This window comes from Pararge aegeria, chromosome 21, assembly GCF_905163445.1.
Source record: "Pararge aegeria chromosome 21, ilParAegt1.1, whole genome shotgun sequence".
NCBI classification, from domain to species: domain Eukaryota; kingdom Metazoa; phylum Arthropoda; class Insecta; order Lepidoptera; family Nymphalidae; genus Pararge; species Pararge aegeria.
The window spans coordinates 14955609-14979732 of NC_053200.1; the positions used below are offsets into that span (position 1 = coordinate 14955609).

At 36.3% G+C, this 24124-nt stretch overlaps 1 protein-coding gene across 1 annotated transcript in view; it reads left to right on the forward strand.

The window, feature by feature from the left end:
* The window catches only part of LOC120633213 (zwei Ig domain protein zig-8-like), a 41856-nt gene that overhangs the window by 17362 nt on the left and 370 nt on the right, over window positions 1–24124 (forward strand). The window contains exons 4-6 of the mRNA XM_039903365.1: window positions 10432–10525; window positions 11766–11893; window positions 20399–20567. Of these exons, the coding sequence (XP_039759299.1) occupies window positions 10432–10525; window positions 11766–11893; window positions 20399–20567 (391 nt within the window). The remainder of the gene's footprint in view (window positions 1–10431; window positions 10526–11765; window positions 11894–20398; window positions 20568–24124) is intronic.

The window sequence follows — 24124 nt, forward strand, 5'->3', positions numbered from 1 at the left end:
AACTCTATTGACGGTGCTTCAACAAACTGAGATTCAACATAATCGCCTTTAAAGTATAAATTCACGAGCAATCTAAATGTATTTCCTAAATGGAAAGTAAAATAACATTTTCGCTTTGCTCTTTTAGATTAGATTTTCAATTTACTTGGGATTATTTTTTGTACTGGCATATCGAGTTATTTTAATTCTTTAGCTAAATTTTGTTAAATATAACCGTACCGTTTTTATGGTTTGTTTACAAAATGAGTGTTATTTTACGTCCACTTCAAATAAATTCAAATTTAATTATATTGAAACATTCAAAATTCAAAATTCATTTATTTCAAGTAGGCCTGATATAAGCACTTTTGAAACGTCAAGTCTGTCTGTTTGTAGTGACTCTACCACCGGTTCGGAAGGCAGATTCTACCGAGAAAAAGCCGGCAAGAAACTTAGCAGTTGCTCTTTTCCAACATCAACAATTTACATTTTACATTTTAACATTCATTTTTCTATCTTGTGAGAGATGAAAGCGGAGCCAGTTGCTTTCAAGCAACCGGTCCGCTTTTTCTTAATGACAAGGTTGCTTGAAAGCAACTTAAATAAAATAATAAAAAGAATCATAAATTGTATAGTAACCTCGCTGTAATAAATGTGTTTTAACATATTCTTTAAACTTATGCATTGGTAGGTCTAAAATCACCTCAGGAATCATATTATAAAAGCCTATACTCAATCCCACAAATGACTTCTGTACCTTTCACTGACGATATGCAGATAACACTAATTTATTACCATTTCTTGTAAGTCGACTGTTTAGGTCCACTTTTTGTTTATAAATACTAATATATTGTCTTACAAATACTATCTTATTATAAATATATTGTGAAGCTACAGTAAGTATGCCTATTTCTATAAACTTCTCATGGATGGATCCGCGTGATTTAAGTTTATATATTGATCGATTCGAATTGCTTAGGTACGTAAAGCCATAGGATACTTCTAAACCCGGAAAATAGAGGTAGGATTTACATAAATTACTGATTAATAGTTATAAGAATACTAACTGAAGTGATGATGCAGTCTAAGATGGTAGCGGACTTACCTGCAGGATATGGCAGTTGAAAGCTGATCCTGCCCTGATCAGTTTATACGCGACATTGTATCGCTTCACAGCATGTCTTTGTCAGTAGGTTGGTAACTAGCCACGAAGTTTTTTTTTCTTTTGACGTGACAACGTCTTATAATTCGATGGAGCCGGCTGCACGCACGAAAAATCATGACGTTTGCGGCGTTACCTCGCTCTGAGGCGTTCCATTGAAGGCTTTAAGTGCAAGCGAGAGCGCGGAACGAGCGACAAAGAGGCACAGTCGGCCTCCGCGTTCGACATCTGGCTCTCACCTACTCGAGTGAGCGATGCGTCCGCGTGGACAGCTTCTATACAATAATACATTTGCATGTTTTCGGCAAGGATGAAGTGCAGTGAAAAGTGAATGTGGTGTCAATTGTTTATAGCAACGATAATATCTATCAAACAAATAAAATTAAAATTTTCTTTTGAAAAATGCAACCATTCCATCAGTATTTTCTTACGACGTTGTCACGTTCAACTTTCTTCAGTAAGCCGACTTTACAGACAACCGCTTGACGACAATCATGCCCGTTGGAAAACATTGATGAGGTCTAGGTTAGAGCACGCTTGTCTAGAAACAGCCTATTGACTCTAGCCTCTAGCCGTATAATTTGAGTACCTTCAGTACTCAAATTATACGTGGAAGGAAACACAGTTGCCGGGAGGGCGTTCCACATTTTAGCGGAATAACAACCACATGAGGATGCCACCGCTCACGGTGTCTCGCTGTTCTGTGGTAGAACGGGGAACGTAAAGCCTAAGAGCCTCCCACCATTATCACGAAATTCCCCTACATGTGAGCGCGCAACGCAAAGAGTAACTAATGTATATAGTGTAATATAGATAGACAACGATATTTATTTTGTTATAATTTAAAGTACCTAAAATAATGACAGAGTATGTTCACAATTTAAGAAAAATGTGACCGCAATAATTTTAACATTAGTAGTAAAACTGAACTTGCATCGCAATATTCATAAAATTAGTTATTCGTTTACTGGAAAGTGCATACAATTTATAACTACCGGTTGACAGCTTGGAGATTAAAAAGTTCAAAGTTTGGATTAAACGTGAGCTTTTAGAAAAGTCCTATTATAGTATAAAACATAAAGTAACTGATAAAAAAACTTGGGTGTATATTATTGTTCTCGCCAGGCTTGTTCTTCTAATGTTTTTAAATGACGATCTGAGATGGTGATAATAAAAGGGCACACCCCGCTTAATTTTTTTTCGTAACTTGAAGTTTATGAATATGGTAATCGCCATCAACTTACTACCATGTACAAATGTTTCATGTAATGTACGCATCATAAGTGCTATCTATGGTTCTACTTGAATAAAGGTATTTTGACTTTGACTTCGACTTTATAAATATGGCTTTTTTTTTGGTATACAAAAAAAAAGTATTAATATATAAAATTTATTCCACGGACGTAGTAACGGACAAAGGCTTGTCTAACATAATTTCCTAAGTGGAAAACTGAAATAACAATTTCGCTTTGCTCTTTTGCGAATTCAATTCTAGCTAGAATTGTTATAATGGTAGCAAATCCAATGAATTCTTTAAACATTTCTGTTAAAGATTGGTGCGCTTAAGTCTACGCAAAAAGATAATGCTTTTAATGCTCTTATCAGAGATAAGTACTATTAACTTGGCTTTTAATATTTTAAAACGTTGATAAGTTTTAGTTATATTTATGACTTTGCCGAACGATTGGCGCAGTGAGCAGTGACATTGCTTTTCCAGTTGTGGGATCGATTCCCACAACTGGAAAATGTTTGTGTTATGAAGGTAAATGTTTTTCTGTGTCTGGGTGTTTAGATGTAAGTGTTTATGTACATTATTCATTAAAATATTCATCAGTCACCTAAGTACCCATTACACAAGCTACTTTTGCTTTGGGGCTGGATGGCGATGTGTGTATTGTAGTAGAATACTTATTTATTTATTTACCAATTACTATTTTCTTTATTCAATGTATCCTTAATCTATAGATTTATTACTTAGAAACGTTGTTATTGTCAGAAAAATTAGGAGATAATTTATATTGCGGGGCGTATAACGGGAGGAGTCTATGAGCAAGGTTAATAAAAGTAGTCAATATAACAATACGTTATGAACTTGAGCTAACGCGGGTTTAACCACGGGAAACAGTTAATAATGATAAAGAAGATGAATAACTGTTCTATTTACCAACTAAGCTTTAGTTAATAATGTGATGAAGTCGAAATCAAAACAAGACAAGGCGTGTTTCAAACTCCGTCCTAAACTTAAAGTTTGGTTTAAATACGGATACGTTATCATTGAAGCCTCAATGGAAAAATGTGTATGCATCTAAAGTGCCAAAATAATATCATCGTCATCATTTCAACCGATTGAAGTCCACTGTTGGACATTGGTCTTTTATAGGGAGTTCCAAAATCCACGGTCCTGGGCTGCTTGTTTCCAGCGGCTCCCAGCGACTCGTTTGACATCGTCTGCCTACTTCGTTGAAGGGCCGACCAACGCTGCGTTTACCAGTGCGTGGTCGCCATTCCAGCACCTTGGAACCCCAACGTCCATCGGTTCTCCGAGCAATAAGCCCCACCCATTTCCACTTCAGCTTCGCGACTCGCTGAGCTATGTCGGTAACTCTGGTTCTTCTAGGGATCTCCTTATTTTTGATTTGATCACGTAGAGATACTCCCAACATAGCTCTCTCTATCGCCCGCTGAGTGACTCTGAGCCTTTTTATGAGGCCCATAATATATCTACAACATAATATACCTAGCTCTATTTGAAACACTAACCTCTATTACACTTTATTACACAGGAATTGAGAAAAGTAAAACGAACGTTGCAAATGGCTGTAGCACTTTTTTTATTTTTATTTTTTCCTTTTATCGTTGTCTGCCCGCCTTTTTCTAAATGGTGATGTGTAATAAGTAACGATTTTGTAGCATTAATTGTTAATATTAATATATTAATCTACTAGATTAACCAAGCAATTTGTCAAAGGCTGGGTGTACGGAAAAGTATTTATTAAGTTATCTTAAGTTTATGCTTCCACCTTTAAATTCAGACCTGATAATATATATTTATGTGTGATGATTTAATAAATATATAAAAAAAAACTCGATTTAATTAGTTAAGTAATGCTCACAAACTTACTCACTATGCGTAGCGTAGCTTGCGTAGCACACTATAAGCCGTAAAATAAACGCTTTAAAATATAGGTCCCTTTCTACCGACGTCATTAGCGGTTTTCACACGTATCGCAATTGCTTTCTTAAGTCGGCCTCGTCAGACCTCTGTCCTTTCCTTACTCTGTCGTATAACAGTGATAACATCTACTCAGCTAAATAATAATAATAAAATAGCGAAAAAAAGCGTTGATAAGTGGTGAGATTATAAGTGGTTAGGACTCCGGTTTGACGTTTGGGGGAGCAAGTTTGAATCCCAGCACGCACCTCTAACTTTCCTAAGTTACGTGCTTTAATTAAAAAATCACTTGCACTTGCAATCACCGTTAAATGAAGGAAAACACATGCCTGAGAGTTCTCCATAATGAACTGAATGGGTCTGAAGCCCACCAATTCACACTGGGCCAGCGCAGTGGACTACGTCCTAAACCTATACCCCTTCTCATTGTGGGAGGAGACGCGTGCCCTGTACTTGGCGGTAATAGGTTGATATAAGGATGATCATTATATACGAATAGATATTGATAATGCGATTTTATTCTAAATCACTTAGCCCTTGCTTTTTAAAGGTAGGATACAATAGAGTAAATACAATTTCTATATTTAAAAATTGAGCTAGCTAACGAAGCGTCGCGTCGTCCTTCTTAAAGACATTAACGAAGACTATATGTTACGAAGAGGTCAAAGTTAATTACAAATAAAACGGTCAGTTGCACCCATAATTCCAATTAACGTAATGTTAAGAGCTAGGGTTCGAGGATTGGATTAACTACATGGATGCTTAGAATGGTATTTTAAATTGTACACACAACATGCAGGAGATACATGTAGAACTGTCAGGCGTAAAGGTTTCCTCACGATGGTTTCCTATACCGTTGAAGCAAGTGATATTTTAATTGCTTAAAAAACGCACACTACTTACGAAAGATAGAGATGTGTGCTGGGATTCGAACTCGGCCCCCAAAAGTAAAGCAGAAGTCCTTAACACTGAGCTATCACCACTAAGAGTATATATAGTTAATTATTATTTTTACCCATTAACACTCTTGATTTGTTAATAATAAACAAAACTGAAATTGATTTTAAACTTTAAAATGCCTCCGACTTTAATAGAGTGCAGATTACTCTACTAGCCCATATTGATGGAGTTGTGAAATTAAATGAAATTCACCATTTTGTTATGGTTATTGTGGCCATCCTGGATTTTAAATTTCTTATAGTGTACAGTATTCTACTAGTGGAGTTCTTTCATTTGATACCTATATTATAGTATATATATAAATTTATATCGGTATTTGTGTAGTTAATATGTAAATGTAGCATGTATGTTCATGTACGAGTAAGTTTATTTAATTTTTTTGTAACATACTTTATACACCATCCACTTTCCACTTTTTTATCGGCTTCGTACGCTCGGGTTGCCTTTAAAAGATCACTTTTAGTGATAAGGCCGCCTTTGTACCCTAGCAATAGGTACTATTACTGTTTTCCTTGTATTTTTCCTATTCTGTTGTGTTGCAATAAAGTTTTTCTATTCTATATTGAGGTAGGAAAATTATCTAATCCGCCATTTCGTGGCGGCAGCCATCTCTGGCTGAGTTTATCAAATTAAGCACATTCACGGCGAGAATGTAAAAAAACAAAATTAAAATTTGTTCATCCGTTTGTGAAATATGATGCTACAGACACGGGCAAACACACAAAAACTCACACACATGCACACACACACACACACTTATTTTTAAATAATAATAATCATTTATTTGCAAGAACGTTTGTACAATAATATCAAGATGTTGGTAAATAATATAGCTAATTATGTTATATAGTTAAAAAATCTAAAAACTACTTCTGCTGACATCCACTCATGTTCTTTTCAGCAATACAAAAACATTCTGCAGCAATATATATGCACAGGAAAATGATTATTGCCTCGTACATTTCTGTTTTGTTTTAAGTTACTTCGGTTTTTTTTTTGTATGCGTTTTCATCTTCGTTATATTTTCATTATAAAGTTTTTCTGACGTTACAACCACTGGTTACAACAATAAATTCATAACAAGCAATGTAAACTTGTATACCCGCACTTTTATTTTTCAGATACGCATACCCTTTTTGCCAGTAATTGGGTTTACACTACAATTTTAAGTTTCTCAATGTTGTTGTTCCTTGACTGGTTTCAGTGATATTCTGCTTGCAAATCTCATCTTCATCATCACACCAGCCCATTACTGGCCCACTACTGAGCACGAGTGTGCTCCCAAAATGAGAAGGGGTTACGGCCGTAGTCCACCACACTGGCCCAGTGCGGTTTGGTGGACTCTACACACATATTCGAGAACATTATGAACTCTCAGGCATGCAGGTTTCACCACGACGTTTTCCTTCACCGTTGAAGCAATTGATAGTTGAATTACTTAAAACGCACAAAATTTAGAAAAGTAAGAGGTGCGTGCTGGGATTCGAACCCCCCCCCCCCCCCCCCCCATTAAGTGAAGTCCAGCTCCTACCCAATGCGCTATCACCGCTTCTTGCAAACCTAACCCTACTAATATTATAAATGTGAAAGTTTATAAATGTGTAATATTATATATGTCTCAATCACGCAAAAATGGCTGAACGGATTTGGATGCAAGTTGGCATGCATGTAGCCTTTGACGGAGCAAATAATAGCATAGGCTACCTTTTATCCTGATTTCTTAAGTAGTTCCCGAGGGAAAATTGTTAACGAGCTAAGCCGCGGGCAGGTAGCTATGTCACCTATGCTATGGAATAGGACACGTACTTTCTATACCGATCTCTCAAATAGTTCCCATGGTAGTTCCTTGAGATAAAAAATTGTTAACGAACGAAGACTTATAAACTGAAGTCGCGGGCAGAAGCTTGCTTTAATAAATAAATATTAAAGTACAGGCCCCACATAAAATAAAAACCATCACATTAGTTAAAGGTTAACATTGATTAACGATAACGTTACGCGGTGCAACTAACCCTGTCCCTGCCCTAAACATGTTAATGGCCCGTCACAAATTTCACCATTTCACTAGCAGGTGGAGTCTTTTGGCGTTCACCCAGATTGTATTTAACATAGCATGCGAGCTAAGTAATTTACTGACTTAAGCCTCGAGCCAATTTCTGGTTGACCATTAACATACACAAAACATCTATTGAGAATCGTTATAGTCTGTTCGTGGATTATTTGTTTCACGAACTCTAGGTGATAACGACGGTGCCCAAATCCTTACTCATATTATAAATGCAGAGTGGTTATAGTCTACTAGTTAGGACTTCGGTTTCACTTTCAAATGAAAGAGCTTGGCTAGTAGAATAATGTGCATTCTATTAAAAATCGAAGGCTTTTTAAATTTTAACTCGATTAATTTTAGTTTAGTTTAATTATTAACACTCACTAGCCACTCAGCGGGCGATGAAGAGAGCTATGCTAGGAGTATCTCTACGTGATCAAATCAGAAATGAGGAGATCCGTAGAAGAATTAGAGTTACCGACATAGCTTAGCGAGTTGCGAAGCTGAAGTGGCAATGAGCAGGGTACATAGCTCGGAGAACCGATGGATGTTGGGGTCTTAAGGTGCTGGAATGGCAACCCCGCACTGGTAAACGCAGCGTAGGTCAGCCCCCAACGAGTTGGACAGATGACATCAGGCGAGTCGCTGGGAGCCGCTGAAGGCAAGCGGCCCGGGACCGTGTATTGTGGAACTCCCTACAAAAGACCTATGTCCAGCTGTGGACGTCGATTGGTTGACATGATGATGATGATGACTTATTAACAAATAAAAGGCAAATGTGACTGACTGATTGACTGACTGATCTATCAACGCACAGCTCTGACCACTTGACGGATCGGGCTAAAATTTTGCACATAGATAGTTATAACAACGCAGGCATCCGCTAGGAAAGGGTTTTGAAAATTCCAGCTCTAAGAGGGTTAAATGGGGGATGAAAGTTTGTATAAAACCCCTCATTTAACGATTTATTTTTCAAGTTACATCCATGAAACTTTAATTTTAGGTTTTCGATTAAAAATTAACACGGGTTTTACCAATTTTAAAAATTTCAAATACTTAGTCATCAAATAGGGGATGAAAATTTATATGGAAGTTTCTATTTTTTTAAGTAATTTACGTTCATATTTTTCTAGTATTAGCAAGACTTGTTTTTAAGCTTTTGCAGTTAAAAGTTATTCAATCAAAATTGAACTTAACGTGAGCACAGCTGCCGGCAAAAGCTAGTTATTAACAAATCTTTATTGGTAAAAATAATTAATAACTACCATATATACACATTCTTAGCGGTAATAGCTCAGTGATTAGGACTATGGCTTCATTTTCGGGGGCCGAGTTCGAATGGCAGCACGCTTCTAATTTTCCAAGTTATGTGCGTTTCAGGCAATTAAAATATCCCTTGCTTCAACGTTAAAGAAAACATCGTGAGGAAACCTGCATTCCTGAGAGCTCTTTAAAATTTTCTCTAAGCGTAGAATCCACCAATCCCGTAGTGCGCCGGTAATGGAGCTACATGATGAGATATGATATAAATGCAAAAGTGTTTGTTGGTTTGTCCTTCCTTCACGCCCTAACTGATCAACGATACAACTTGATTGATGGTATAGAGTTAGTTGAAAGAACGGAGAGCAACATATCATTCTATCCCAGGCGAACAAACGGTTTCCATGGAATTTGTAAACAACCTTAGTAAAGCCCGAAAACCATTTTTAAAAAGATCCACATTAGTTTATTACAGATAGTAATAAAAAAATAAATGTAAGTAAACTTAAACATAGAAAAAACGAAACGCCTATTTGTTATATACAAGACTAGCGGACCCCAGCGCCATCTGTCGGGCTAATTTGTGAATCTAAACCATCCAGGGGTCCATTTTTTGGTTGGGGGCCACCCAAACGTATACCAAAAAATTCATTCAAATCGGTGCAGCCGTCTAGGAGGAGTTCAGTGACATACACACGCACACAAGAAATATATATATAAAGATATTTGTTATAAAGTCAGGGTTTAATACTTATATGGGTACCTACCTGTTCTCAGATTTTATGTTGCCCAGTTTTAGGTTAAAGTTTTTTTAACTTTACTTATATTTATTACTTTAACATGCTTTGCTTATCTACAATTCTGTGTCACGTAAAGTTATGGTGAATGTTAAGTCGTCCGGGAGGAATACCACGGGTTCCCCGGGCGACAAAGCCTACAAGAGGAATATGTCATGGTGGTTTTAAGTTCGGGTATACCCCCTTTAGAGGGGGAGTCCCAGTTAACCTCCGTCCTGCCCAAGGGTCGGAGGTATCAATAAAGATTTGGTTGCAAGCAAAAAAAAAATGGTGAATACTAGCCAAGGGCGTGCTCTTTAAGAAGATGATGCTTCTGTTAAATTTTAAATGAAATTTGTCATGTATGTTACAGTAACCTAAAAATAACTTAACGATATTTTATTCATAGTACCTACTTATATCGAAATACCTTTATTTGATATTACACTGGGAAAAGTTGTCACAAGCATATATTGCGTAACTTGTTCTACTTTTCCGCCATATTGGATTTATCGTGACGACACGTAGCATATGACACTTGGGTGCAACAATGTAGTCACTGACATCTCAATTAGTAGAAGCGCCAAAAAACTGGAATATCCGAGCTCGCAAAAACGGCATATTAAGGTTCACCGCAGACAAATGGTTTAAATTTTTTAAATATATTTTTTAATTTTAGAATCCGATAGATCCGATTTACCGTGACGTCCGATGGGCTCAGTGGGCAGCGACCCTGCTTTCTGAGTCCAAGGCTGTGGGTTCGATTTTCACAACTGGATAATGTTTGTGTCATTAACATGAATGTGTTCCAGCGTCTGGGTGTTTATCTGTATTTTATAAGTATTTATATATATAATTCATAAAAATATTCATCAGCAATCTTAGTACCCATAACACAAGCTCGCTTACTTGGGGCTAGATGGCGATTGTGTATTGTCGTAGTTATTATTTTATTCGTGAAGCCGGAATTATTGTTATGAAGGAATTAATTATCTTATTTATTTAATGTGTAATTATGTATTTCGATGTTTCTGATGGGAACTTTATAGAATAACGTGATATATTTTGTCTACAGATAAGGTTTCCGCAGCGGCGCGACTCTGGCATCTACGAGTGCCAAGTTGGAACTACACCGCCAATCGGCCACCGGATGCACCTCTCGGTTGTCGGTAAATCACTTTGTACAATATATTGCCTCCGTTATGTATATTTTTAACTTGATATATGACTCAAATATGGAACTGTTTATTGTTAGAAATACTACGCGAGCAACACTTAAGCACACAGTTAGCAGTGTTAGACCAGTGGGTAAGGCATCGAATTCCTTTACGGGGAAGCGAGTTCGATTCCCGGAGACATTTTTACTTTTCGGAGTTACGTGCGTTTTTAATCCAAGCAATTAATGTTGAAAGAAAAACATGGTGAGGAAAACGGCATGCTTCCAATTCTCCATTATGCTCTTAGGGGTGTGTGAAGTCTATTAACCTGCACTTGGTCAGTATGGACTACGGCCTAAAGTATTCTACTTCTGAGAGGAGACTCGTGACTTGAAGTGGGCCGTGGGTAAGGCTTCGAATTCGTTTGGGGGGGGCTAGAGTTTAATCTTCGGCACACTACTTTTAGAGTTACGTGCATTTTTAATTCAAGCAATTTATGTTGAAAGAAAAACATGGTGACGAAACCTGCATGACTGAGATGCTTCATAATAATCTCAAGGATAGTGTGTACTAACCTAATTTGATCAGCGTGGTGGAATACGGCCTAAACCATTCTCATTCTGAGAGAAGACTCGTACTCGGGCTGGTAATGGGTTCAAAATGATTGTGGTTAGCTACGGGTCACGAGACTAAGGTTCGATACCAGGTGGAGACAATTTGAGAAGTTATGATCTCCGATTTGTCTAGTGGTTCTGACTGGCTAGTTACAGACTTTCAAAGAATTTAGCGTGCCAGTACAATGCCGCTTAGAAACCGATACGCTTCAATATAAATGCATAAAATTAACAGGTTAATCGCTATAGGTGTACCACAACTTACCACTAGTGAAAGGCTAGCTTGTAGTTAATGAGAGTACTCTTTATGCCGCAGTCCACGAAACTGACAAAGTGCGGATTGGTAGACTTTTAACACCTTTGAGGGTGTTATGGGGAACTCTCAGGTATGCAGGTTTTCTCTCAATTTTTTTTCATCACCGTTAAAGCAAGAGATATTTTTATTGCTTATATTAGAAATGCAGAAAGTTATAGATGCTTGCGAGGGATCTAAGTCGGTTACCCTTAAAAGAAGGTCGAATTCTATGCTATAGGTATCTATCCCTATCTATATTCTATTCTATAGGCTATCACCGCTTTTAATGGCATCAAACTGGCCTTAGTACGAACACATAAATAAGTAGACTATCTGTCAACAGAGCCCCTGACTACCATCCTGGGAGGTCCGGAGCTGTTCATCAACATGGGAAGCACCATCAACCTCACGTGCGTCGTGCAACACTCTCCGGAGCCACCGCCCGCGATAAACTGGACGCACAATGATGAGGTAAGAGGACAAGCAAGAAGAAAATGAAGATAGAAAGAATCCAGTCACGATTCTATAGGGAAAACGTGTTAAATCGAACCATATGCCAATGGTATAATATGAAAATAAAGCTTAATTTGCTATACTCCGCGAAAAGCAGGAGTAGCCTGAGAAGGAGGAGGAGTCTGTATGACGTAATTTATAACCTGGCAGCTGCCCACTGTGCAAACCGGCTGTCATATCTTAACTTCCAAATGCCATCAAGTATTTTACTCTATATATCTCGCTGGAAACTACGAGAACACAGTTCAGGTAGATCACTGACTAGGTTTTTGAATAGTTTACTAAAGCTTATTTCTAATGTTAAAACATCTGAAGGGGAAAATATCAACATTAATGCAAATACCTTGCCAACTTTAACATAGAGAGGTTTACTCAAGGCCTTAAGCCTCTTGCAACACAAGTGAGTAAGCCATGCAAACATTCGTTTGCAATGGATCGCGGAATCCAGAGATCCAGAATATTTGGCGAACACCCTGTTAGTAGGGATGCACATGTTAGCTTAAAATACATCATATCGAGTAGAGATAAATTAAGGAAACTTAGGGAGCCTTATGTCAGTGCATAAGGCTCCTTAAGTTTTCAATTTCAATTTTTTCAGCACAATACATAATGTAACATTTATAATACAATATTTAAAACAATCTAATTATATAATGTAACGTATGTACACCCAGTTTGAGCGCAGCCATTATTTTTAAAAACATTAGTAAGACATCGTATGGTAGGGAAACCGATTTATTGGGGATGCTCAAAATAAAAAAAAACATTTATAGAATAAAAGCATTGTGCATTTTTTTATATTTTATTAAATTCATTGTCACTTTCAGTGTTCCTTATAAAATCTAGGAGATGCTTGTGGAGTGCTAATTTTGAATATTTTAGGGGGTATTTAATTTATTATTAGTTTTTTTACCTGAAAACGCCGTTCCTTTCCTTTTATTTTGGTGCAAAATCGCATATTTTTCTTCGCAGATTTGCAGATTTCATAGCTATACATAGAGGGATGAGTTATAATGTTTAATTTTTTGAAATAAGGTTGGCATGAGTCTGTTTTAATTATATTTATTAAGTATCGTATGCATTTTTTTTTGTAATATGAAAAGGTAAAAGTTTTCAGTAGCAGTAGAGCTCGTAAGGGCTATAACTACCGCCATGTTTATTTCTGCTGCCAATCAGCATTGCTGTGTTTCGGTCTGAAGAACGTGGTTGCTGGTTAAATTACAGGCACCTGAGACATAGAACACTCAACTCAGGTTTATAGTAACATATATGTATTTCCACTTATCATCAGAAGGGCCAACAATTATTACTATGAAAAAGGAAATTTGAACACCCAAAGTAGCAAATAACAACAATAATACAAATACATTTCCAACTTCAACTTATAGAGATTTAGTCAATGGCGTGACGTTAAGCCTCTTGCAACACAAGTGGGTAAGCCATGCATACATTTGTTTGCATAAGATCGTGTAATCACAGACCCAGATCATTTGGCGAACATCGTCGAAGTAGGGGTGTACACATCATACAGCATTAAAATGTCGATAAATCAATATTTGTATAATAGGTCGTTGTTTTGTGATAGAAAGTAAAAAAAATATATAAACAGAGAAAAAATATTTATACCAGTAAGATTATATTAGTTTTCAAAAATCATTTTAAGTGTTATTTTTCACGGAGTTTAGTTGGCTGATACCATAGATAAATTATAAAACAAACTATGGTTTTCGTAGCACTCGATCTTCGTTAATAATATTTTTTAATTTCGGCTTAATGTTTCTTAAAATCGCATAATATAAATTTTATAAGATTAATAAATAATTTTTTTTCACTTGACCATTAGAGACTGAGAGAACATATAATTTTTCGAAATTAACCTAAATTAACCAAGAAAAACTAAAGTTCATCGGTGTATGTAATGTTCAAAATAAATAATTAATGATTTTGTTGTTTTTAAATTCTTGAACGTTTAAAATATAAATCGAGAAAACAACGTTCACATCTACATCTCTACTTCCATGAAAGTTTTCCAGGGGATTTATTCACAGGGACTTATTTGAATCTAAGCCAAAATGAGTTGCGAGCAACGTCGCAGTTGCGGTGCCAGGAAATAAAGGAATTTTGCAGATCTTTTGCTGAATTAAATTAAAGATTTGGATCGACTTGGAAATTTGGACGGCATTTTGAAACAACCACGTTCCTCCTTTAGAAAGCTATGAGAATAATATTGCACACTTACGTAGTTAACATCCAATGGACGAACAATTATGAAGTGCCCTTTTTCCCCTTTTGTAATACAATAGCAAGGATTTGGCATCCCCTTCCAGTCTTTTTCCTGTCATCGTTATCATAACTATATTTTAATTAGTTAATAATAATAATAAACTTTATTCAGCTTCCACACATAAGTAAACTAATTATACACTATTTTACAAACTAAATGCCTTATCGAAAGGTGCTTCAGCTGAAAAGGCTGCTACCTCAGCATGCTGCTCTAGTATTTGACAACTGCAGCGCTGATTTTCAGGTATAGCCTTGGCGTCACGGATTTGTCGGGAAGAATTTAAGAAGATGCGAAGTGAACTTGACAAGGAGAGGGAGTATACGGAAAAATAAAGTAAAATAATATATATAAAATTATCAAACGATACAATAGAACCACCACCACATAAAAAAAAAAAATATATATATATATATACATATAAACAGATGTCACGCGTAAGCACGACAACAAGCAATTAGTCTGAAAGATCCGGAATGTCTTTTTATTGATGAGTTTTTTGATTATCCAAAAATACCTTTTTAATGGCAGTTGTGAATAGACTTCTGGAAATTCTTCATCAAAAGTCGGTAATTTTTATATGATGTATTCTTCACCCGCGTCAATTAGGGTTGTTAACAAATCCCTTGGGAACCTTTAGTTTTTGAGGGATAAAAAACAACTTATGTAACTCTCCGTCCTTTTAACTCTATGCCAAAAATCTCGTTGATTGGTTTTTAAATTAGTATGGAAAGGCAGGAGAGAAAAACAAACAATCAAGCAAAAAACACACTTTAACATTTATACTATTGGTAAGGATTTTATATTATAGTACACTATTATTGATCGAAATTGCCGCGTACTCGAACGTAACTGGTTGATTGACTTGAAATACTGTCTAAACTTTCAAGCTTACGCCGACGATTTTTCAACTAAAAAACTGCTGCATATTTTTTTGCTCTATCTAAGAGGCAAATAGTTTTGAGTCTTGTAAAAAACAATACCCTATTTAAGATATGCTGACCGTTCCCATCTGTTAAGATTTTTTGATCGATCGTTTTAATGTTAGTTTCGTCAAAATCGACTGGAGTGAGCGCCAAATCTGCTGAGTATTTTTTGATGCTCGGGGCCATGAGAAAAGATGCAAATGGCTGTTTTATTTTCCCATCAATTTCCATTCAAATTGCGCTCTGCTGAGATGAATAATGTTTTTTATAATCTATTACCTGGAGCGGATATTTTACGTGAATATAATGAAGAGTATAAAAACAAAATTTTTGCTGGAGTTGTTTTAGGGTTCCGTAAACAATGTGTACACGGTCCCACCTTATTACTCTTCTGTCCATCCGTCTGTCTTTCAGTCCGAATGGACTGTGATAGTTCATCATCATCATGCAAGCCAATGGGAGTCCACAGCTGGACATAGATCTTATGTAGGGAGTTCCAAATACCGCGGTCTTGTGCCACTTGGGTCTAGGAAATCCCTGTTGAATCGTTTGATGTCATCAGGCCACCTTGTGAAATCCTACCAACAATGCGTTTACCCGTGATCGCCATTCCAGCACATTTGGACCCCCACGTCCATCAGTTCACCGAGCTATGTGCCCCGCCTACATCCACTTTAGCTTAAAATAAAATAAAATTGAATAAAATTAAATTGAAATGAAATTTATTTGTTCACGTAAAACAATAGCAGGTAAGGCGGAGAACTTCTGTAGCGACTCTTTGAGCTACGTCGATTACTCAGGTGCTTCTACGGATCTCGTAGAGATACTCCAAGCATAGCAGGCCAGGACTCCCCATCGCCTGCTGAGTGACATTGAGCCTGCTTATGAGACCCATAGTTAACAACCACGTTATAGATCCATAAGTCATCACTGGCACTGTTCAAAAACTTTTGTTTTAATGCACTGAGGTATTTTGGACTAGAAGATGTCACGGAGTTTCCCGAACGAGTTGGAATCGATGGTTCATCTCTCTCTAAAAATTTGGACTAACCTAACTGGTTTGTGGTCGTAGGTATACATATCCGTCGTCAATTTGTATGCCGATGTATTTCCGCCGTTTTAACAACAAATACTAAAAAACAGAATGAATATCTCTTATATAACAGACATAATTTTCTTTAAATCTCACCTGGTGGTAAGTTATGATGCAGTCTAAGATGGTAGCGGGCTAATCTGATAGGGACTATGGTACTCAATCAGTTTCTACGCGATATCGCACCGGAAAAATAAATCGCTTAGCGACACGTCTTTGTCGGTAGGGTGGTATTTAGCCACGGCCAAAGCCTCACACCAAACCAAACCAGAGAAAATTTAAATTATAAATTCCCAAATTTCACCTGCTGGGAATAGAACCCCTCCTCCTCCTTTTTGAGGTCGTAAAATGAAGATATATATAGAGAGAGAGAAAATGAATATAAAATAAATACGTAAAATGTTTAACGTAAAATTACTCGCAAAAGTTAAAAAGCGATTGTTTAACTTATTCTGTAGAATTTCATTAGGTTTAAAATATAGCCACAGCTTAAACACCGGGAAGAGTATAAAAGTCTTCTAAATAAATAGAAACAACCTCGAATTATTTACTTTCTAGTTTGAAGTTACTCGTCTATGATGAAAAATTTAAATACAGCTTTCATTTACGTTTACAGAGTAAGTATTTAGGATCAGCTATAAGCAAAGTCTGCAGAATGATTCTTTAGTCACAGTTTGGAAATGAAAGCACATTCCAATCAAACTTTATTTTATTTCTCAAATACATAAGTTAAAAACCCCCGATTTAGTGTAAGCCAGCAAATATTGAAAGACGGATATATTCCACGTCAAAATTGGCACATTTAGGAAATTTACTGTGGCAAAATAAATATTGTAAGCTTTAAAGTTTTTGTTTTTTTTTGTTATAATTCAATTTTGTTGTATAATTTTCGCTTGGTAGGTACTTATTCCTAAGCAGTAATGGTTAATGTTATCTTTTATGTATAACTAAATTGTGGAAACTTCATTGGCTAATGTGATATAAAAATACTTCTTTACTTTTATGTGTAATAGTACTGTTTGTTTTCCTTGAAAAACTAGTAATTAAACAATAAATAAATAAATATAAATAGTTTATCTAGTAAAATAAACTAGACAAACCTTTTCATTGCATTCAGGGATTGTGAAAAAACTTCGCCATTTTGTGTTGGAGGCCATCTTGGATTTGAAATTTGTCAAAGTATTCTATTAGTCGAGCCGAAAGTGTAGTGGAAAAAAAATGTAACTCGCCAGTTTATGACATCAAACGAATTTCAAATTCAAGATGGCCGCCACTTCAAACTTAAAATAGCGTCGGGAGTGCTGACTTCCATAGCGAAAGGTAAATACAGCCTGGCCTCATTATTACTATGTCCTTAGCGACTCATCATCGATTTCCGGCTCACTGCAGGCACGACAGGGCATTCTGGAATGAGATGGGTTTGGGTCGGAGATCACCACTCTAGCCAAGTGCGGATTGGTAAACTTTTTTTTATTCCACTACAAGTTAGCCCTTGAGTGCAGTATGAGATGGTAGCGGGCTAAACTGTTAGAGGTTATGGTTTTCATATCCCTAATCGGTTTATACGCGAAATCGCACTGAAACACTAAATCACACATTGTCGGTGGGGTGGTATGTAGCCACGGCTAAAGCCTCCCACCAGACCAGGCCAGAGAAAATTCAGAAATTATATTTTACCAAATTGCCCCTGCCGGCAATCGAACCCGAAACCTCCTTCTTAAAGTCACAGCGCTCATCGTTGCGCCAGGGAGGTCGTCGAACACAGGTTTCCGCACGATGTTTTCCTTTATCGTTGAAGCAAGTAATATTTTAATTCCTTAAATTAAAAACGCACATAGCCCCCAAAGGGAGGCTGAAGTCCTAACCACTTCTCAGATTGACTGTTAATATTCTAAAATTTTCGAAGTAATTGCTCTGGTGTACTGCGCTCGAAATCGGTACCCGGATGTGATCGGTACGTGACCCGGATATGGTCCGGAAAGGACCTAAGTCGACTCGACCTAAACCAACGGGTCCTTGAGGTCAATAAACGATACAAGCATATGAGTGAATAAGTTCTATATCCTGAACACACTTCGCGGAACTAGCGTAGCTACTCGTATGTGGTGCTGTTTGGAGTGATAAATAATAGGTTGGGAAAAAAGTCTTTTCGCATTATAGTATGTATGAACTTGTAATAAAATCTCTTCGGCTAGTATTTGTATATGGCTGGTTATGGTATCATTAAAAGTTTAAATTTTAAAGAAGATAATTCCAAATTCAAAAAATATGAAAATGTGTGATTTTTATTACTTTTCCGGACTGTTAAGATGAGTGAATCTAGTAAAGAAATTCGTTACATTTTAAAATTTTACTACAACAAAGGTAAAAATGCAACGCAATCCGGGAAAAAAATTTGCGATGTTTATGGACCTAGTGCAGCGTCTGTGAGAGTAGCACCAATTTGGTTTAAGCGTTTTCAATCCGGAAATTTGATATCAAAGATGCACCTCGCTCTGGTCGCCCTATTACAGATAAAATGGATGCCATTTTTTAAAAAGTGGAGCAAGATCGGCATGTCAGTAGTTGCATCGTAGCTGAAGAATTGGGAATCGCGTGTAACCTTTACGTGCGATTGAAGTAAAAATTTTATGATTATTTATTCATGAAAGAGTAAAATGTTCCTGGGACTCCGCCATTTTATTTTATATTCACGATTCCATTTTATATTCTATTTAAAATTCATTAATATCACTTTCATATTTTATAAATATTTTCGTTTGTTATATAGAATAATTGGGAGTAGAAAATTGAAGATTTGGCAAATATCAATATAAACTTGTCATTGAATGTTATGGAATGTAGCAATCGTCAGAAAATTTATAAACAAGTAAATTTAGAGATTTTCAAAAAACTATGCAATCTAAAATGTTCTTTTTAAACTGTTGAATTTTTATCTTATATCTTTTTGCTATTCACAATGGTTCCGTTTAAAAATATTGGATATTCCGTTTAATAATCCTAATTGATTATGATATTTGCCACTAGCGTATAAGTCAAGAAGCGTGGAGTATATGACATATACTTACGACCAATCCAAATTATTATTTTTAAATAGCGGAAACTAAAAAGACGTCTGACGTATGACGACACCTGACGACGCGCCTAATGACGCAACGACGTCCAACGCATTACTTCCGAAAGCAAAAAATCTGAGTTACTCCCTATTCGCGCCTAAAGAACTATGAAAATTATTTTGTCAATTAAGCTTAATTTGCTATACTTTGCGAAAAGCAGGAGAATCTGTATGGTGCAATTTATAATTTCTTCAATCCCTATACTTCACACCAAACAGATCTTCAGCAATGTACCCTCTACGCACGTTTCCTTCAGAAACAGGAGCATCCTCAGGAGATTACAATGAATAATTGTTAAGTGAAAATGCGCCAAATGTGCCGCGTATTATACCTTTATGACCCCCGACTTAGGTATCTATCTAAGCCCCTCCTACCTCATTAGTGCCTCTGGATATGTTCAATAGAGGTGAAGTTGATAAGTTTATTTGTTCGTTTAGCAATTCGAACCTCCCATTCTTATGTTTAATAATTTCTAATTGTCCCCTCAAATCAAGTCTCAACCCTTTGTTGCAAGTATGTAATATTTCGTATGAATGATTACTGGTTACGTTATGCCCACTGTCTAAAAGATGTTTTGCAAAATTAGATTTTTCAGGGTGGTTATGATCGGAAGACTGCCAAAAATCTAAATTAATTTATTTCAAGTAGGCCTAATTAAAAAGCACTTTTGAAACGTCAAGTCAGTCTGTTTGTAGTGACTCTACCACCGGTTCGGGAGGCAGACTCCATTGAGAAGAGCTGGCAAGAAACTCAGTGGATTGCTCTTTTCCATCATCATTTTAAAGTTTAACAATCTTTAGAATTTTTCTGTTTTGTGAGAGATGAGAGCGGAGTGGCCTGCTTCCAAGCAGTCTTTTCGTTAAGGAATTCATCAATCGTGTAGTAACCACTCATATGCTCTTTGTAACGCGTTTCAAATTTACATCCGGTCTGACCTACATATGTGGCGTGGCATTCAGAACAAAGAAGTTTTACTTCAAAAAAAAAAACACAAAAAACAAAAACTTAATATTTCAATTCAAATTACTAACAAATCTTATATTGCAGGAAATCAACTACGACTCACCCCGTGGGGGTGTCTCAGTCATCACAGAGAAGGGTGAGATGACGACATCTCACTTGCTGGTGCAAAAGGCTCGAGCGCCTGATTCCGGCCGGTACACCTGCGCTCCAGCCAACGCTAACCCTAGATCTGTCCTTGTCCATGTATTAAGTGGTAAGTGGTATATTAAAAAAATTATAAATAAATAATTAAGGGTATGCAAAGGGTATGCACTAAGCGGGAAGATGATATAAAACGAAAATATCTTCAGTACCAATTATAAAATACTTAAGAATAGGCATTGAAAGAGTTATAAAAAGTCTACCCTTAAGTTTTTATAGCTCCTACTAGAGATTTTCTTCATTTTATATCATCTGTATCCCCTGTGCATACCCTCCATGCACGACACTGTAGGGGCTATAGTTATACTACGCGAAAATTGAATCATACAATATAATTAAAAAATAATTATTGCAAAATAATTAAATAATAATTAAAAATTCATTCATTAATTATTATTTAGTTATTTTGTAAAATTCAATATTCGCAGAGTATCGCTATAGTCCACTTTATTAATGCCATGTCTTTTATAATGTTTTATGTCATCTTCCATTTCCTTCCAACATTTGTCTTATAGTTATCCATAAATTATTTAGTTATATCTAGTTAGTGTAAGTGGCCCTGCCGTACCAACAAGATGTAAAATAAATAATTGTCAAAAGTCAAAGTCAAAAAAATATTTCTTTATTAAAATAGACACGTAGAGGGCACTTTTGTTGCGTAATTTACATTAAAAAATATGCACATGGCAGAGATGATGGCGACAACTACATTAACTACAACTACGTAAACTTAAAAGTAAACCTTACATATTCTAGATCAGGATTATCTAGATATGCATATTAACCTATGTATAGAAGGTACTTCATGACACACCAAGCAGATTCAGTCACCGTTCTGAGTATAGATCAGAGTGGATTAAAACATCTTTACTTACAATTTCTCAGAAATAAGATCCTTAAACGATCTGGACTGCAAAATTAATAGCTTCAAATTAGTAAGATATTCCCAAGAAATTTCATTTTCTAGGCTGCTATTGCAAAATTCCTGTCTCGAGTTCTCCTTAAAATATGGCCTTGAATTTATAATCATTAGATGAATAAAGCTCTTGTTTTTAAACTTAGTAAAATCCTTTGAACTCTTACTCATAAATATATAACAAATCATCGCCATCATCATAATATCAATCCAATACCGACCCACTCCGGGGCACGGGTCTTCTCCCACAATGAAATGGAGTTAAGGCCGTAGTCCACCTCGCTGGCCCAGTGTGGATAGGTGGACTCCACACACCTTTGAGAACATTATGGAGAAATCAAAGGCGTGCAGTTTTCCTCACGATCTTTTCCTTAACCGTTGAAGCAAGTGATGTTTTAATAGCTTTAACAACGCACATTATTTAGAAAAGTTAGAGGTGCCGAAGTCCTACCCGCTAGGCTATCATCGCTTCCATGTACAATTACCATTTTTTACGTGCTTTTTTATGAACATTTATTTTTTAGAAGCTAACAACCCAAAAACGAATATGATTGTCAACTTGATGCATATGTTCTGATTACCATTTAAATGCGGATAAAACATAGATAGATAGATAGATAAGATCTTTATTGAAAAAATTTAAAGAGAAAACAAGAAATAACAAAAACAAAAAAATGTATCAAACACGCTAAGGCGGTCTTATCGCTTTAAGCGATCTCCTCCGGACAAACCTAAGTATGAAAGAATCAAGTAAGATAATAGTAACCGAATTAAAGAATTTTTTACATTCGTTATAGTACGTACAACAATACGACCTCCTAGATTTGCACTAACGAGCCAAAAGTCGCTTTTAAAAGGATTTTTTCTCAAACTGCGCTCGAAAAAATTGAATTACGTACTAGGAGTACATTACAAAGTTAAATTGATTTGCATGCAAAATGGAGAGCTCGAGCGAGACTCAAAGGGGGACATCGTTTACAAAAGACATGGTAACAAGAGGCTAAATTGAAAACTTACGACGGGTACAGGCATAAACTTCCTTTTATTATTCGCAGACAATTCCGTATTACTGGATCTGGGCCAAATATGGCCCGAAGACGTGTAAAGGTCCCGAAAGAGGTTGCCAGAACTACTTCTTGTATTGAGGCAAACTTATAACAAATTACTTATAAAATTTCATTCCTGACAATTATTTTTTTTATTCCTGTTCCTGTTTTTTTTATTTCTGTTGTTTTCTATTCCCGCGGGAACTCTCTTATTTCCCAGGATAAAAGGCAGTCTATGTTCTTTTCCATTTCAAAGGCTACATCTATGTCAAATTTCGTTCAGCCGTTTTTGCGTGATTGAGTAAGAAACATCCACACTTTCACATTTGACAGCAATCTGCTGAGTTTCTTGCCGGCTCTTCTCAGGGGAATCTGCGTTACGAACCGGTGGTAGAGTCACTACAAACAGACTGACATGACGTATCAAAAGCACTTTTGATACGTCATGTCAGTCTGTTTATAATAAACTGGGCCTACTTGAAATAAATGAATTTTTTTTTTGTTTGAATTTATAATATTAAATAAATAAATTAGTAAGATTAGTAGGATATTATATAGACTCTACATAGATACTTATGACATGTATATAAACACCCAGACAACGAAAAAAATTCATGTTCATCACACAAACATTTTCCAGCTGTGGGAATCAAACCCACGACGACGACCACTCAGTAAGCAAAGTTGCTGCCCGCTGCACCAATCGGCCATCTTAATATGTTTAAATATATATTTAACCGGTGCTGATAAATTCATTCTCTTCTATTATGTTACTTATGTAAAGCAGACCCAATTATTATTTAAGGCGGGGTCATTATAATCTTGTCTTCTATTTCTTTCTCTTTCTCTATCTTAAATATTTCAGTATATATTAAGCCAGTGCTGATAAATTCACTCTCTTCTGCTATTATTTTAAGCAGACCCGATTATTATTTAAGGCGGGGTCCTTATAATCTTGTCTTCTCTTTCTCTATCTTTTTGATAATACTATTGTTTCTTTGAACAGGGAATTGTTTTCATGTAAATGAGTCTTCATTTTGCTCTCTATGAAATTCTGTAAGCTGATTTGAATCTTAGGCAACCTTTGTTACATTAACTTCGACTTCAATACGTTTTACTATATAGTTTATTGTGCATTCATGGAAATAATACGCTTTGTTCAATTGCGGTTTACCTATTTGTGAGTTATAACTAGATTGTGAATCCATATTTAGATTCAAAGTATACTTTAATGGGTAAAACTAATATACATAAAGATAAATTACCTAAATACATTAATATAAAACACTACTACACAGTCACGGGTTCAGGCGCACGTTCCAATAAAATCTCCAGAAAGAGTTAAAAAAAACTTAAGGATAGGCATTGTAAGAGTTATGAAAAGCCTACCCTTAAGTATTTATAACTCGTACTGGTGAAGTTCTTCATTTTATATCATCTGCATACCCTGTGCATACCCTCTATGCACGCCACTGGTTATACCCCTAAACGGTTTCGGGTGGTTTCGGGTGGTTTCGGGTGGTTCTAAACGGGTGGTTACTAGCCACCAGACCAAACCAGAGAAAATTCAGAAATTATAAACTTCCAAATGGCCCCTGCCAGGAATCGAACCCGGGTACTCCTGATTAAACTCACAGGGCTTACCTA